Here is a 16,177-nt window from a genome sequence, read left to right as displayed (position 1 = left end):
CACTACACCATGAAACCAGCTGATCAGCCATAATGACTTGCATATGACAGTTAGTGGTGGCAGGGTGTTGTAGTTGTTAGCACTGGTGCCCTGCACCTGAAGGTCCTAGGTTTGATCCCTGTGTTGGGTCTGTTCGGATGTTCTTCCTATTCTTGGTGGGTTTATTTTGGATTCTCTAGCAGTCCAAAGACATGCGGATTACTCTAGTTGGCATTCCCAAATTGTAGTGAAATCAATGGGAGTACCATTGTCCTCTACAGTGGTTCCTAGATGGAAGGATAAATCTCAATTGGTAGAATGCTGTTAGTCTTTAAAACAAACTAATTAAACTAAATTTTATCAACCCTGAAAGTTTAAGCGGTTTGTGGTGTTTTCTTTTTACATCTTGGTAATGTGTTCTTAGAATTGTTCCCGTAATCATCTACAAACTTCTATTCTAAAATCTCTTCTAGCGTTTGTCCCTGCAGACACAACTTTTCCAACTCTTTGATCTGTTCTTCAAACAAATGGCTCCACTGGGGATTGAACCCAGGACCTTCTGCGTGTAAAGCAGACGTGATAACCACTACACTACAGAACCAGCTGCAAAATTCTGCTTAAGAATTTGCTTCCATCACACACATGCTTTACCACAGAAAAGAAAACATCCCACCTCCAGTGAAGCTAAACAGAAGGAATACAGGCATCTGAACACAGCTCTTAAGGCTGTTTTAACAAAATAGCTTCCAGATCCAACAAAAGGAGAACAGAGACAGCTAAGATCGACAAATAAAGGAAAAACATTATCATCCCTTATGTGGTCAGAGTAGCTAAAAAGGATTTTTGGAAAACACACACTAGTTCACTTCAAACCCATCGACACACTAAGAGAGAGACTCATCTACCCAAAAGATAAAGTACAAATCATGGACAGAGAGGATGGATAGTTTGACAGAAAAGTGAAACAGGCCATCTATGTACAAGTGGAAAATCCTTCTCTGAAGGTCTTAGCAAGATCATGCAGTATTTGCAGAGCTTTATTAACTCAAATAAAACAAAATGCAAATCATCTGTAAACAAATTGTGGTAATGCTTTAACTAAATAAAATAAAGAAATCAGTATGTGGTGAAATTACCCCGATTTGCAATTACGGCTTTTATGAGTTTTGGCATGCTCTCCAGCAGTTTTTCACCACACTTTTGGCAAAAAAAGCAAACAGCTTAGCTTTGCTTGATGACATTTTAGAAGTTTTGTTGGTGGTCCAGAGAAGGGGTTTCCACAGCAAACCATCTGGTCCGCACATAAGCTTGGCGCGGGTTTTACACCGGATGCCCCTCCAGACGCTACCCTCCCATTTTATCCATGCTTGGGACCAGCACCGCATCCAGTTGCAAAATCGAGTACCTATATAATATCACTGCCAATTTAGTGTTTCAGTTACCACTCTTTAAAAATGTGTCATATTGAAATAGTGTACACATCTTATAAGGAATTCTATGCATAAATTTATTTAATTAACACCTTCCACACTTGTTGAAGTTGATGCAGCACTTTCAGGAATGCCAAAAAGGTGGAATATTTTAGTACAGAGAAAAAAGGAAGCAATTAGATTTATCCACGTTCTTTAGAGACAATGTTCACACACATCACAATGACATGGTGACCTTTTCGGGAGTCAGTAAACTGTAGAGAAGACCAGAGACCAAGGAGTAGATTTAATTGACCAGCCAGGAAATGTCTAATGAAGCTTTGGTCTGAACATTAAACCTTGTACAGCACTGCTTTAAACCCTATAACCCACATATATTTTAAATATTTTAACCAATTAATGTAGGTAAAAAATGTCCACGAGCAGTCTAATGAGTTATGAGGGGCATTATCTTGCATCACTTAGAGGCAGAATATTGGGAAATGATTACTGGGTTTTTAGTCTTATTAGCCGAAAGACTAACAACAATTTAAATACATTTTAATGTAAATAAATCATAAACAATTATGTATGAATATGTATTTATTGTTACTACTATACTAGCTTCTATTTTTTTGCTAGTACTAGTACTGTACATCAAGTCTAGATTTCCTTATATTTTCATTTTATTTTATAACACATGCATACCCGCACACAAAATTTCATAGCAAGTATTTATTTTTGCTACTTTTTTCTAAAGAAATTTAGGCCTAAATTTGTTGTATAGTTCTAGCAGAAATCTAGCAATTAGTTTATTTCAAGTATTTCTTTTTACAAAGAAAGCAAATAAATGTTATTATGTAACAAAACTTTTTTTAACACGTGACTACGTCAACAAATAAGCTTAATGGATTTATAAATGTTGTATTATTAGTTCAAAAATCATAATGAGAATGATTACATAACCTTTCCTTCACTTGCTTAGATAACCATTTTTGCAGTATAATTATTTATGTTGAAAGAAGTTTTGTCTAACGGGTAGCGTGTTTTCTTTTTTTTTTTTTAAACATTTTGTTCAGAGGAGCATGTCTTGCTATGCAAGGTTTGTTACCAGTTATTGGGCTTTGTTTTGCTTTTTTGCTGTACCTCCCCTAACTGTACCCCCTAATTGTACCTGCATCACTTAGGGGCAGGATTTTGGGAACCTACATAACCTCCATAAGTGTCAATCACATAACTGGATCAGCCATAACATGAACACCACCGCCAGGTGAAGTGAACAACACTGATCACCAAATATATAAAAGCCAACTAGTGACAGCATCACGGCCACCCAAGGCCCAACCATGCAAACGGGGACCCAATGACAGCCAGTCAAGTCCAATCCCACAGAAAGGCCAATGCAGCACACCTCACAAAAAATATCAATGCTCTCCATGGTAGATACGCACCAGAACATTGTACTACAGCCTTCCATGCACAAGGCCCGACAGGCAAAGAGCTCCAGATCACTGGATCACAGCCTCCAAACTCTACAGATCCTAATCAATGAAGCACCCATGGGGTATACCAAGCTAACAAATCTGATCCATGGATGCCCCACCCCACAACCCAGAGCATTCAAAGGATCCGCTGCTGTCATCCTGGTGCCAGACACCACAGCACAGCCCAAGAGACCCTGCAGAAACAGGCCCCAAGGGGCCAAAGCTGCCCAAGTGGCACAAGGAGAACCTAGGTGGTTTTAATGTTAATGGTTTTAATGTTATGGTGAATTGATGTATTTGTTCTGTGCAGTCCTCTGCAAATATCCACATCCTGTTGAAGGTGTGCTATTCTGTTTGACAATGCCGTTTCATTGTGCAGCCGCAACAGCCTGGCTAAAGTATTACATGCTCTTGCAGTTTAAATCATTGTTTTCAGTATATGTCAAGGTATGCCTGCTTAGTTTTGCATTGCTTGAACAGTGATGGTTTTAGTCACAGGGTATGTTATTGTTGTAATTGTTGTTGTTGTTACTTCACAAAAGTAAATCTAGAGTTTAAATTAGTCCTAATCAATTAATTACTGGTGGTAGCACTGTCACCTTGCACCTTCAGGTCTGTGGGCATGGAGTTTGCATGTTCTCCCTGTGCTTGATTGGTTTTCTTTGTGTTCTCCAGGTTCCTCCCACAGTCCAAAAACATGCAGATTAGGCTAATTGACATTTCCAAATTTCCCGTAGTGTGTGGATGTTGACCAGAGGTCCTACCACAGTTGTACAAATGGGAATAAATACAATGGTCACCATTGGCTTCCACAGTCCCTAGATCGACTACAGAGGTTTCTAAATAAATGTATGGAATTAACTATTACAAACTATTAAAAATTATGTCATGATTTTTTTCTATATAAATCTGTTGTGATTAGATTTATCAACAGTGTTCTAAAATTATGTCCACTGTCCAAAAATGTCTCTTTAAACGTATTTAGCAGGCCTGCATAGCATGATCTATTACAATAATATGTTCTGTCTTACGTATAATATAAAGTGTAACAGTGCAAACAGTGACTAACCAGCTTATTGATATGCTCCTGTTGAAGAAACCACACCTCTGCTATACAGCCACATCCTGTTAAGAGTGTGGTTTGTCATATCAGCCAACAATCTGTTTCATTGCTGCTGCTAGTGTATATCAGCTACTTTTACCCAACAACATGGCTAAAATACTACAAATCATGACAGTTTTAACAATCGCTTGCAACATATTACAAGGTAAGCTAGCTGAGAAATTATTTTTAAGTTCATGTGACTGTTCTACTGTTTCCGAATTCTGCAAATCAATAATCTCATGCCTGACTGCAAAAAGATCAGTGTATTAAATAGTAAAAATATATTTTACATAGATAATTTGCTAAGGTTCACCAATTTAGGTTTACCTAAATGGTTCGTTTGTTTAAGAGTATTTACCACATTGGAAATATTACTCTCACAGTGAAGTTATTTTAACAGGCTAATTTTCTTTTTTGAAGTGATTTGCATTTTACAGAATGATAGTATAGGCAACAAATAGAAAGAAAAACATAAATAGTGTGCTGTTATAGAAAATAAATCACTGCAGGGTGGTACCGGCTTTATAGCAACACATTGCAAAATATTGCAAATAAAAAAATAACTTTAATTCCACAGCAATTTGTTTGTCAACAAGTACAATTTTGACTTTATAAATAATAGAAATTTATGTTTTAAAACATTTGTTTGGTTTGTTTAATGATGGACATCTACAAGAGAAGTCATTTAATTTATCGCAACTATGATGGGCGTTCAAGTCAAACCGGAACTGTAAATATCCTTGAACAAGGCTATGGGCAATAAATATTTACACAATCTATAGAATAGATAATGCTATGAAACTGACACTTACATTGATATAATAGAAAAGATCATCTGTATGAAGAAAATAAGCAAGTATTATTTGGAAAATTAAGTAATAGATATGTACAGTACTGTACATTGAAAATAAAAAAAACAGTAGCAGATTATGCGTGGAAGTGTATTTTGTATAACATACATATAAAACCAATTTACATTTAGAGAAAACTTTAAGCACAGTATGGTGATGAGATTCAGTAAAACATCTGAATGTTGGAAACATTTTAAAGAATTAATTTTAAGTGAATGATAATCCCAGTCGAGGTGGCTCGAAGCCCGCTGAAGTCATTCCTATAAACGCGCAGTGACTGGAGCAGGACATCTCAGGGAAGAAAAGGCTTGGTTTGATCACCAAAGACTTTCCGTTATAGCAATTTCCATATTGTTTTTGCCATTAAAGGAGCCCAGTGTTTCAGATGTGTAGTAGGCAGCCCAATTATGGCTCTAATAAACTGTGAAAAAATTCTTGATGGTATACAAGTACTAGTGTAATGCTGGGATAAGTACATTAGTGTATCAGGGTATTATATACAGAAACTCATAACTGTGCTTTGTAATTTTGACCAATCAAAAGTATATATCTATAAACTAACCCCTCACGAATCTCATTCTTTTTTTTCTTTTGATAATAACACACATAACAGCTTGTCTTTAACATTAAACAGAAATGTATCTCTGTGCAGAAACACTGGAGGATCCTTCCATTAAAGTTAAATAAACATTCCTAATCATGAAAACTTTACTGTATAACTGATGCTACATTTTCTGTGTTAAAGCATTAAACAACATTATGCTATTTCATTAGTACATTAAAACATTTCTCTTTAGCTATAGCTGTTATATCATACACTTCAGTGACACATATTTCTGCTCAAGATAATGCTGAAATTTTAAAATCACAACGACAGTTGGCACAACAACGGCAGATACAAGAAAATCTACCACCGAAACGCAGCTCCCGTCAAGCACAGCTTCGAGGTCCACCGATTCTACCAGCGTGACTTTTCTTGCAAGCACACCAACTTCAGCTTCGACTGAAACAAATCCAACAAGCAGGACATCTACTGAAACAAGCCTCCATCCAACATCCACATCTTCACAGTCACACACATCGTCACATGACAAAATCACCAGCACTGACCAAACCAAAACAGATTCAGTGTCCAGTCAGAGTAGTGGAACTACTACATTAAGGTCAACTGAACTTGTTTCAGTAATACCTAGCCTATCATCTACTGAAGATCCTGGTAAATCTCCTGTTTCGCCAGAAAAAGTGAATACAACCCAGAGTTCAGGTACTGTTACAGGTAAGTTTTAATTAAGACTATAGTGAAAGTAAAACATGTGGACTATAATTGCTGCTACAACAAAGTATTACGAACTTTATATTTTGACACAGCATCCAGTAATACAGGAGACAGCTTGGCGAAGAACCCAGGCCTTGTGGCCATTCTATGCATTTTCTTTATAATTTTGGCTTTGTTGTGTGTGATTATGATCGCCAAGCTCATCAGCAGCCAAAAAAGCTCACAGTTTGAAAGGCTGGATGAGGTTCCTATGGTGAGGTTCTAATTGCTTACATTAAAACATATCACAAATGTGCAAATTCATTTTATGTATTTTGTCATTATTTTTTTTCCCTCCCATTAGAACAAGATGAACGAGGATGCACCATTTGCTCGATACCCTCCAAAATAAACAAGACATTACAATGTGGAACAGGCATTATGGATGGAGTGCCAAATTCCCTACTTCATATCAGACATGAATTAAGAAAGATAAACAATTGCATATAAATTCTATTTTAAGATATTTTATTATCTGAATAAGCCTGTTTAATTAATTCAAATGATCTGAGTGCTTGAAAGAGAAAGAGAGAAAGCATGGGTGTGTGCATGTGTAGGAGAGCATGTGGGTTAACAACTGAGTCATTTCTCTTTATTTTTTTGGCTTAAATTTTTGCCCACTCTACTGTTCATTCACTAACTTGAAACTATTTTGTGTTATAAGTACAAGAGGTGATAAAACTATAAATAATATTGCACATGCTTCCCCGTAGCTTTGATGAGTTTTATGTACTTTAAACCTAGTAAGAAACTATTGTTCTTATATGATCAATAATCAGTATATTATGTAATAATCAATACATTATTTAGGGTGGCATTACCCCCTGACATTTCCAGGGTCCCTGATTTCAGTTCACTAGCTATGCAGAGTTTCTAATGTTCTTATATTGTGCACATTAACTTCCTCTAGGGGGCTCTGTTTTTCTCCCAACTTACATAGAAGTGCCAATGAGTGGATCAATTACTCTGCATAACCCCTAATTGTGAATGTGTGTGCATGGCACCATGTAATATCCCATCCTCACCTTACACACAGCTTCCCTGAGATAGACACTATCTCCATTTCAGTCCTGATTAGGATACACTGCTTAATGAAGATGAATGAATGAATGAATAGTTGCATAAATTGGAGACCCAAATGGAAAATGGAAGCATATTATGTAAGCTCTAGGACTGATATTTATTATAAAAACACTACATTCTCTTCTGGGCATACTAATCATTTAAATAGACACTCTAGCACATTGGCAGCACAGTGGCGTAGTGGTTAGCTCTTGTGTTCTTACACCACCAGGATCAAGGCTATGCTCCTGTATGTTATAAGTTTGCATGTTCCCCCTGTGCTTGATAGGTTCCCTCCCACAGTCCAAATACCTGCAGATTAGACTAATTAAAATTGACAACCAAGACTCAATTTATTATTATTTCTTTACTCTATTTTGCTCATTAGTAAAAAAAATTAACTACATTTATGTTTATGGCATTTAGCAGACACACTTCTCTAGAGCAACTTGCATGTTTATTACATTATGTATCCGAGTAATTAATTTATATCTATAAATAATATATTTCTTTAAAGTAGCTTTGTGACGTCTCCATTTAAAAAAATATATTTAACTTGGAATAAAACTTCATGTTAAATGATGTTTCAATGCTTTTTTCTCAGATACCCATTTTCACACCCATCCCTGTGACAAGAAAACAGTATAATTTTTCTAAGAAAGCCTAGTGAAACTATATATAATATTCACAAGCCACTTAAACATGTGTTTAATTACTTGGAATACGTATTCCAAGTAATTTAAAGCAATCATGTGCCAGTCATATGAAACCATTGCAAAGGAGAGTAAGCTAATGTGTATATCTAATATTAGGGACATGGAAGTGGTTTCTCAAGGGCAGCGTTGGTTCAATGCTTAGGGCTCTGGATTCCTGATCAGATGTTAGGCCCTTAAGCAAGGCCCTTGACCCTGTCTGCTTCACTGGTGCTATATCTTGGGTGACCCTTTTTAACAACCTGGGATATTGATTGTGTAAAGCTGCTTTGTGATGATGTAAATCGTTAAAAGCGCTATACAAATAAAATTGAATTGAATTGGATATGCGCAAAAAAAAACTGTGTTAAACATGATCTCAGTGATTTTGACTGTGGCATGATTTTTGCTGCCAGATGGGCTGGTTTGAGTTTCAGAATCTCCCGGGATTTTCACACCCAACACTCTGTAGAGTCTAAGGAAAAATAAAACACCACCACCAACAGTTGGCAGTTCTATTGGCAGAAACATGATGCTGATGAGATGAACAGGTCGAAGGGGACTGGCCAGTTTGAGCTGATTTAAAGACCTTTAACTTGAGTAAACATCCTATGCAACAGTGGTGAGCTAAAAATGAATCTTAGAGTGCACAACAGTAAACCTTCAACTGCTTCCTTCAAGGAGTCGCCACAGTGGACCATCTGATCCACAACAACTTGGCAAAGGTTTTACACCGGATGCCCTTCCTGGCGCAACCCTCCCATTTTATCCAGGCTTGGAATCGGCACTGCCATGGGGAATAATGTATAAATAAAATAAAATAAATAAAATAGCACCGTTGCCTTGTGCCTTAAGGGTTGGAATTCAATTCCGACCTTTGAGCGTGTGTGAATGTTCTCCCCATGCTTGGTGGGTTTCCTTCCACATTCCAAAAAATTGCATTAGGTTAACTGGCACTCCCGAATTCCCCGTAGTGTGTGAATGAGCATGTGAGCATATGTGTGTGTGTGTGGCCTGCGATGGATTGGCACCCGTTCTAGGGTGTAATCCGCTTCATGCTTTGGGATATGCCTCATGGCTCATGTCTCCTGGGATAGGCTTCATGTCCCCGCAACCCTGTATACAGGATAAATCTGTATAGAAGATAAATGAGAGTGAGATAAGGCAGCACAGTGGCGCAGTGGTTAGCACCTCCAGGTCTTGGGCTCGATTCCCACATCGGGTCTGTATGCATGGAGTTTGCATGTTCTCCTCGTGCTCCATGGGTTTCCTCCCACAGTCCAAAAACATTCAGATTAGGCTAATCGGCATTTCCAAATTGCCCATAGTATGTGTGTGAGTGCGCGATGGATTGGCACCCTGTCCAGGTTGTGCCCTAAGCCTCCTGGGATAGGCTCCAGGCCCCCAGCGACGCTTATATATGAATAGTTTTTGTTAATTTATAGTGTCAATTTGTTTTTTCCTGGATAGGCAGCTAATTGGGGTGACACGGTGGTGTAGTGGTTAGCATTGTCAGCTTGCACCTACAGGGTCTGGGTTCAATTCCTGTCTCTGTGTGCATGGAGTTAGCATGTTCTCCCTGTTGTTTGGTGAGTCTCCTCTCACAGTCCAAAAAGCTGCAGATTAGGCTAACTGTTTCCAAAATGCCTGTAGTCTTTGATCATGTGTGATTGGCACCCTGTCCATGTACCCTGCCCCAAGTCTCCTGGGATAGGGTAAAGCACCCCCCTCCCATCAAACCCCGAACACACACACACACACACAACCCGAGTGAGGCAGCTTATTAAGTTAGTTTATGTTAATTTATTTTGTATGTAGCACCTTTGTCCTGGAGGAACGTTTGTATATGTATATGTCTGAAATGACAATAAAAGCCTACTTGATTTAAATTGACTTGACACAAAAACACACCAAATAAACAGTCGAAAAGTAAAAAAAAAAAAAAGGAAATTTCAAGGAAAGAAGACTATCAAATTGTAGCTTCCCTTGTCGTAAGTAATGTCATAACGCTGAGCTGCTGCTGGATTTAACTTTAACAGCGAAAGATCCAGAAAAGAAACATCCATCTGCGCCCTGTAGCGCGTGCGCTTTGTTTACATCGGGAGTTACTCACTTCCTGCCACGTGACCACACACTCTCGCGTCAGTGAACTTTTGCTTCGGAGTTTGAAGTTTGACAGCGAGGAACCGCGGCGCGTAACAATGTAGCCAGCTGTTGTTCACTCCGTGTGACTTCCAGATAGACTGAGTGCAAATTAGCGGCTCGAAAGAAAGAAAGAAAGAAACAAACAAACAAAAAAAATCGACCGAACTGTTGCGCTGCTTTCATTCAGGCTTTCATCACAGCAGAAAAAAAACAGCCGGAAGACTTTAAAGTAAGTTGTTAGTAAGTTTTTGTTGAACTTTGCGTTGTATTATTTAACGGAATGTTACAGATCTGGTTGACTCATCTTGCTGAAATTTAGTGTCATTAGAAATACATTTCCTTTTGATTAGAAGTGCGATAAAAACTTTCCAGTTAGAAAATATCTTCTCATTGCATTGTGATTGTATTGTTCCTTTCTCACCTTCATTCATTCCTGTTTTGTTATACCCTTATTTGGTTTGATCCTTGGGGAACTCCTAAATCAATATGCTTTGTCTAACTCCCTTTCTAAGAAATGTTCAATGGAGACCATCTGAACAGCCCTTAAGTGTACAGCTTTTAGCCAATTCACAAAAATCACTCCCAGTGCAACATCTGGAGTGATGCATGAATGTTATGACCATGAACATGGTTGTTTAGTGTGCAAGTGAGAAAGCTGGAATCAATTCCATCGAAAGAACATCCTCATTTGCAAAAAAAACAACAACACAGCATTTAGAAACGCATCCTAGGCATCACCTTGTTGTTATCAAAATATGTAGTTTGGTGTGTAGTTACATATTCAAACATTCACTGGAAATGATATTGACAAGAATTTACTTTACTTTAACTCCAATCATGTTTGCTGTTTTTGCCAACATTGAGGAGAAAAAAAAAAAGATTAAGTGAATGCTTTTTTATTTTTCCCAATCTGAATATCAGCACCTTGCCATAATGGAAAAAGTAATGAAGTATCTGTTTAACGGAGGCCCATTAAGCGATTCAGTCAAAGACTCTATAAAAGGTTCCAAATCACTGCACTCAATTTAGAAGACATTGTGAGTGCAAGCTGGAAACAGGTCAAGCACTTATTCATTCGGTGTCCTAATTGAGCTGCCTTGATGAGCACAGCACTGTGCATTCAATATTTTTCACATCGCATTGTCTCACAGGACTGCTCACCCTTTTATGATTGTCTTGTCTGGTGGTTCATTTTACTCTTGAATAATGTGCCTTTTTTTTTTAACAAGTTGCTTGATTTGTATGACTATTATTATTATTATTTTATTTTTATTTTTTTACAAAATAACATAACATAATTGATGCCTTCTTTCACTTTCTAAAGCAGTTGGAGTCTGTTATGAATCAGTCCTCTTTATTACTCCAGCCAATAGTATTAATCTGCGTCAGTGTGCAGGACACTTCAAACGAAATCATAAGTGTACTTTATGACACCTAGTGATAAATGATAACAGTTTAAGGCCTTAGTTCATGCAACGGGTTACTATTACAAAAGGTGTTTTCATACGCTTTATTTCTTTACATCAATAAAAGTGTGTTTATATAACCTTGCTGGGTGTGCACATTTTGGCTGTATGTTCAAAATCTGACCTCTATGATGTGATGCATGGTTATTCCTGTAATTCATACTCTTCCTTTATTTTTTTAGTCCAGACAATATACAGGAGGAATTCCATGTCAATGTCTTCCCGTCTGCAAACAGAGGTAATGTGCATCTCATAAGACTTTAATCCATTTTGATCCATTTATCAATCATACAAATCACCCTGAAAGCACAATGATAAAGTGAGGTTTTAAAAAAAAATGATTGGCAAATAAAAAATAAATTATTGTATTGTTTATTTAATAAATAGAAGGTGGTCATCATCATGACTGTATCTTATAGAGGAAAATGGTATATGGAATAGATATTCACATAAAGCACGTAGTAGGACTTTGCCCAAATAAAATAACATTTTACTACCTAAAATCAAAACTGTAAAGTAAAGAATTTTTTTATGAGTGCAAAGAGCGACTTTTTCCTTCAGACATATATGTATGTAAGTTTCTCTAATTGTAGGAGGAGGGTGTCATGCTGTCGTAAAGGCTTATCTTACACATATTAGAGGCGTACACACAATCACGTCCTCCATACAAACCAGTACAGAGTACACACACGCACACACACACACAGACACACACACATACACACCAATCTGTTAAACTTGCTAGATTGTATGAATCAATTAACCTGAAATTAACACTTCAAGAAAATATCAGCAATATGTCGCGTTGTCAGGAAAGTCAACACTGAATAATTAGCGATTGGAGAAGTGCCAACTGTTAACTGATGAATTATGCAGCGGAAATCCTTAAGCAGATTCTAAGGTCTGGCCAGCAACTTTTTGCTTTCATTTTTGTAACATATTGGAAATTTGTCACTGTGTCAGGAAGTTGAACAGAGCGGATTCGAAAGAATATGTTGCTTATGCACTCTTCAGGAGAAATGAGTCATGCGTACGTGATATGAACATGCAGTTACAAGAACAGTCTCACTCGTTACACATTATGTCAAAGGTCTCAAGTTAGCAGCCAACACCTACTTGCATTTTATAGGTGTTGCGTAAATGGAGATATAGATTATTAGGTCATTTGATTCTAGCCAAGTAAACAAGTTAGGGAAAAATGAAGGAAAAGATTTATGATGTGTTAACAACACATTTAGTGCATCAGGTGCAGTAGATGTTCTTTTACTGTCATAAGTAACAGTTTCAAGTACGTGTGGAATACTATGGAATTAATATTGATAATTATTAAAATGACATCATGTCCACGTTTTCCTTTTTAAATATTCTCTAATAACTTGTTTGCTTGCTTGATACTATAACAACCTTTAATTTCTTTTAGATGCTCCAGACATATTTTGCATTTTCTAAGTTGTAATAAACAGCATTTATTCCACCATCCCGCACATTCTTTCTAATGTAAAAAGCGTTCTTTCATTAAAAAAAGCGTATGCAGTAAAACCATAGGATGAACTATTAATCTTTGTTTTAACAAGACTAATTCAAATAATTAAACAATTAGGCTAATTGTCTTTCAAAAAAAAAAAATTCTTACTAAAAATAATCTCTTAGTCTCTGGGAGCTGTATTATGAGGGGTGTTCAAGCCAAAAAGGGACTTTGGTAAATGTCAAGACATCTTTCTTTAACATTTATAGGAGTAGTCATCCCTTTAAGCTCATTGTAACTGGAAACAAGTTTTCTTTAATGGGAAAGCTTCCAGAATTTTTTTTTTTTTGTTTTTTTTGGCCAACATCAACTTGAACTATAAAATTAAAAACTATGACAAATCATTATAATACAGGAGGAATGAAATACTTCCAGATGTGCTCTTATGGGAAAATAATTTGGTTACAATAACTCACAATTGTGTCTTGCTGTTGATTATTTCTCTACAACAGAATGCTCTGTTATGGTTTATTTCCTACACAATCCATTATGAAGGCAGTAGAAATGTGCAAGCGAAGTACAGAATAATCAGCATCAGTAATTTTCTTAATCCTTAAAAAAAATGTCTCTGCGGATAATGAATGTAGCCTAATCACACACGGAAAGGCCGTACTTGATATCAGAGGAACAAACGAAACAATCAGATTGATGTAGGTTAATTAGTTGTTACATTGCATATCTTTGAATATTTTGTTAATAATCATTACAAATCATCAAACACTGATAAGCCCTGTTTTTAATCAATGTTAATCTACTTTGTAATGGCATTCATTTAGTCTTTAATCAAATCTGTTTTGACTAGGACATTTAATGAAGAGCCCTGCTGATGTTCCCTGAGGAGCAGAGTTCATGAGACAACTTACTGTCTTGTTGAATTCAAACGGAGATAGAGATGTCATGTCTGAGTTATTTGACTCATAAAATAAATAAAACAGTAGTTTATCTTCATAAGTGGACTGCATATTCGGGCCCTGTCTGTTTATCCATTTTTGGCTCAAGAAAAAATAATAGATGCAAAATACATGTTTATCGAAGTGTTTGGGTTTAAAACTCTCTTGTACAAAACTCTCTTGTTTCCATCACGTCATCTTGAGTGCCCTGGATGTGGAGTATATCAGTAGTTATTGGGTTACAAGTAGCAAGAACGAGTATGAACGATTAGAAAACTGTCAATATTTAAATTTTAAATATGGATATTCTAACTTATTTACATTTAATATCTTCCCTACTTTAGTGTGTAAAAAGCTGGGTTTCTTTGTTTTCCAGTTTTTATGCTGAATTAAAGCTCCACTGCCTACTCTTTGAGGTTTAACTTATGCTAACATTGTTTCTCTCTTTACATTTTTTTTCTTGTGTACTCATATACTCAAAGTTTAGTGTCAACAAGATGCCAGTCCTTATTTCTCCTTGTTTTGCTTTCAAAAGGCCTGACTTTCTTTCGGTAATGTAGTCTCAAGGAATAGTCCTTTATTTTTGGCAAGTCTTTAGCTCTCATTTTTAGGCCAGTCCCTGTACCTGACCAGTTTCATGATTTTGAGTAACTTTAGGCCACTCACTCACTTACTCACTCATCTTCTATACGGCTTTATCCTGTATTCAGGGTCACGGGGACCTGGAGCCTATCCCAGGAGACTTAGGGCATGAGGCGGGGTACACCCTGGACAGGGTGCCAATCCATCGCAGGGCACACACATACACACACTCACACACTTTTTCACACACTATAGGCACTTTGGGAACGCCTATTAACCAAACCTGTATATCTTTGGAATGTGCGAGGAAACCGGAGGACCCGGAAAGTGTGGGAGTCGGAGGGAAAGCTTCCTATATTCCACTTGTGGCTGAACAATTAAAAAGTCCAAAACCTGACCCCAGAGTCATGCGTAGGACATAGGAGATGGTGCTATTTAAATATTTAGTGAGCTAGATTGGATGTAGTAAGCTCAGTAAAGACGTCTTTCCTGAGGCCATGTCCACACGTAGCCAGGTATTTTTAAAAACTGAGATTTTTCTACCTTGTTTTTTAAAATAATCTTTCCATATGACATACTTTTTGAAAATATTTTAGTCCACTTGAAAGCGCAAAACGCCCTGTAAAGTGCTGCTAGGAGCATCCCTTATCAACAGGGGGCCAATCAGAAGCCAGAAACGTCAATACTGGTTGCGCCTTGTAGAAGTCGTCAGAGTTTTGTATGTAGCAGCAACGAGCTTCGTAGTACAGTCAGGCACCTTTGTTTGTTAACATAATGTGTGAGTAACTGCGCGTGTATGTTCACGCATGTAAAAAGTCCAATAGGCAACATTAACACAGTCACTAGTTTACTGCACGCCAATATTTTCATAAACAAAGCTGATGTCAAATCAAGGAGACTAGCACACAGACATTGACATCATTGGCACACAAGGTGATGTTACAGAAAGCACCTTGTAGACGTTACAGAAAGGAAATGAAATGGAGTTTTGGAAAATATTTACGTTGGACAGAGTTACAAAGAATTTTCAATAACCAAAACTACCTTGGCATGTGTACAGTACGAAACCGGCAGATAAAAATCTCGTTTTTTAAAAATACCCAGCTATGTGTGGACATGGCCTGAGTCTCTTGAAGTATCTTATCACTACAGAGGTCAGGGCCACTGGACAGTAATCATTCAGCTTGGATGAAGTGGATAACTTGGGCACAGAAATGATAGAGGACCTCTTAAAGCATTCCCATGAAGGGAAAACAGACCGAGTCTGTGACTTTAAAATAGTAGTAAGCACTGGTGATAGTGGGTCAGTGTTGCTGTTCAGAACCTTGCTGCCTTCCTGTCTTTCCCTCTTTAACTGGAAAAAGTCTAGTGGCCTGCACATGATCACAATCCCACTGAATACTTTGGAGATGAATAGGAGGACTGACCTCCAAGTCTCCTTATGCGACATCAGTGTCTGATGATACAATCTCCACTGCCACACTATCTATTCTTCAGCACATATAGTGTTGTAAATATGTCTAGGTATTTTAGAATATATGGTATCTAGAAAAATAAATGCTGTTAAAAAGGACCATTCTGCCTAAATATTTTCTGCTTTTCAATCATCTCCTTTATTTGGAGATGGGTGGGAAACCATCATGAAGAGAAAATCTCCTCCATAGGACTTTAT

At 37.3% G+C, this 16,177-nt stretch overlaps 2 protein-coding genes and 1 non-coding gene across 4 annotated transcripts in view; 2 read left to right on the top strand and 1 right to left on the bottom strand.

Moving 5' to 3' along the window:
- Window positions 1–507: 507 nt before the first annotated feature.
- On the bottom strand, window positions 508–580 carry trnav-uac (transfer RNA valine (anticodon UAC)). The gene has a single exon. It is a non-coding gene; the product is annotated as a tRNA-Val (tRNA).
- Window positions 581–4,022: 3,442 nt separating this feature from the next.
- Window positions 4,023–7,728, top strand: LOC128543280 (putative protein TPRXL). 2 transcript variants are annotated; one of them, XM_053513655.1, is made up of 4 exons: window positions 4,023–4,140; window positions 5,706–6,092; window positions 6,197–6,357; window positions 6,448–7,728. In XM_053513655.1, exons 1-4 carry the CDS (start codon window positions 4,083–4,085, stop codon window positions 6,493–6,495), a joined length of 654 nt encoding a protein of 217 aa, XP_053369630.1. In that variant the 5' UTR covers window positions 4,023–4,082; the 3' UTR covers window positions 6,496–7,728. The 2 variants fall into 2 exon arrangements, with proteins under 2 accessions (XP_053369630.1, XP_053369629.1); XM_053513654.1 differs by having other exon boundaries at window positions 5,706–6,104.
- Window positions 7,729–10,077: 2,349 nt separating this feature from the next.
- Window positions 10,078–16,177, top strand: part of LOC128542626 (cAMP-specific 3',5'-cyclic phosphodiesterase 4D-like) — an 85,857-nt gene continuing 79,757 nt past the window's right edge. The window contains exons 1-2 of the mRNA XM_053512562.1: window positions 10,078–10,271; window positions 11,691–11,746. Of these exons, the coding sequence (XP_053368537.1) occupies window positions 11,717–11,746 (30 nt within the window). The 5' untranslated portion in view covers window positions 10,078–10,271; window positions 11,691–11,716. The remainder of the gene's footprint in view (window positions 10,272–11,690; window positions 11,747–16,177) is intronic.

Source organism: Clarias gariepinus, chromosome 15, assembly GCF_024256425.1.
Source record: "Clarias gariepinus isolate MV-2021 ecotype Netherlands chromosome 15, CGAR_prim_01v2, whole genome shotgun sequence".
Lineage (NCBI taxonomy): Eukaryota > Metazoa > Chordata > Actinopteri > Siluriformes > Clariidae > Clarias > Clarias gariepinus.
Note: the sequence above shows the minus strand (reverse complement) of the source record. Positions and strands in the feature narration are given on the sequence as shown.

Excerpts from the sequence above, each read along its gene's own strand:
- LOC128543280 (XM_053513654.1), top strand. The coding sequence starts at position 4,083 with ATGGCTAAAATACTACAAATCATGACAGTTTTAACAATCGCTTGCAAC. Across the intron at positions 4,141-5,705 it reads CGCTTGCAACATATTACAAG|TTGGCACAACAACGGCAGAT; the intron begins GTAAGCTAGCTG and ends TCACAACGACAG. Across the intron at positions 6,358-6,447 it reads GGCTGGATGAGGTTCCTATG|AACAAGATGAACGAGGATGC; the intron begins GTGAGGTTCTAA and ends CCCTCCCATTAG.